General features: G+C 48.1%; 1 protein-coding gene across 1 annotated transcript in view; it reads left to right on the top strand.

Annotated features, from left to right (window-relative positions):
* Positions 1-461: 461 nt before the first annotated feature.
* LOC111870370 (SCAN domain-containing protein 3-like) overlaps positions 462-707 on the top strand; it is an 11943-nt gene continuing 11697 nt past the window's right edge. Inside the window, exon 1 of the mRNA XM_023862599.1 lies at positions 462-665. Within this exon, the coding sequence (XP_023718367.1) occupies positions 462-665 (204 nt within the window). The remainder of the gene's footprint in view (positions 666-707) is intronic.

Genomic DNA, 707 nt, shown 5'->3' with positions numbered 1-707 from the left:
AGGAGTCTCCATGGTTATAACAAAGGGTTCGTTGCCTAACAGCGGCCAAGGTTATAAAAGCCCAGTTTCGACGAGAAGTCTTCAGTCTTCATCGAGCCAGCTAAGAAGCCAGCCGTCATCAAGCCTTCGGAGAAGTTAGCCTTTATCCAGCCTTCGAAGTAGAGTCTCGTGGAACATCCGCCGCAGAAAACAGTTGAGGGGTTACAGTGAACAGTAATTGTACTTGTGATTGTGTAAGCGGAAGAACAATAAAGGTTCTACTTAATTTGAGGCCTACGTGAATCTATCTGTAGGATCTGTAGCGTGACACACGAAACACGCTACATTGGTGTCAGAAGTGGGATAGGACTTACACACGTGACTGACAGGATTCGAACTCAAGACACGCCACATTGGTGTCAGAAGTGATTTCGAACTTTATATCACGTCCTACAACAACAACAACAACAACAACAACAAAAATGGAAATGGAAATGCAGCAGATAATGGAACTCCTGCTAGCCATGCGAGAAGATAGAAAAGCTGACGAGGCCAAGGCGGAAGCCAGACACAAAGAGCTGATGGCCGATTGGAAAGCCTGGGGGGAAGAGAGGAGAACCACCCACGAGAAGATTGAGCCCCACCCAGAAGCGATGCAGTCCGTACTGGAGCATCGAGAAGTCCCCGTAGAAGACGCCCCGAAAATACCGGTCGGAGAACCGAAGAAA

This window comes from Cryptotermes secundus, unplaced genomic scaffold (assembly GCF_002891405.2).
Source record: "Cryptotermes secundus unplaced genomic scaffold, Csec_1.0 scaffold749, whole genome shotgun sequence".
Lineage (NCBI taxonomy): Eukaryota > Metazoa > Arthropoda > Insecta > Blattodea > Kalotermitidae > Cryptotermes > Cryptotermes secundus.
This window is presented reverse-complemented; position numbering and strand designations above follow the sequence as displayed.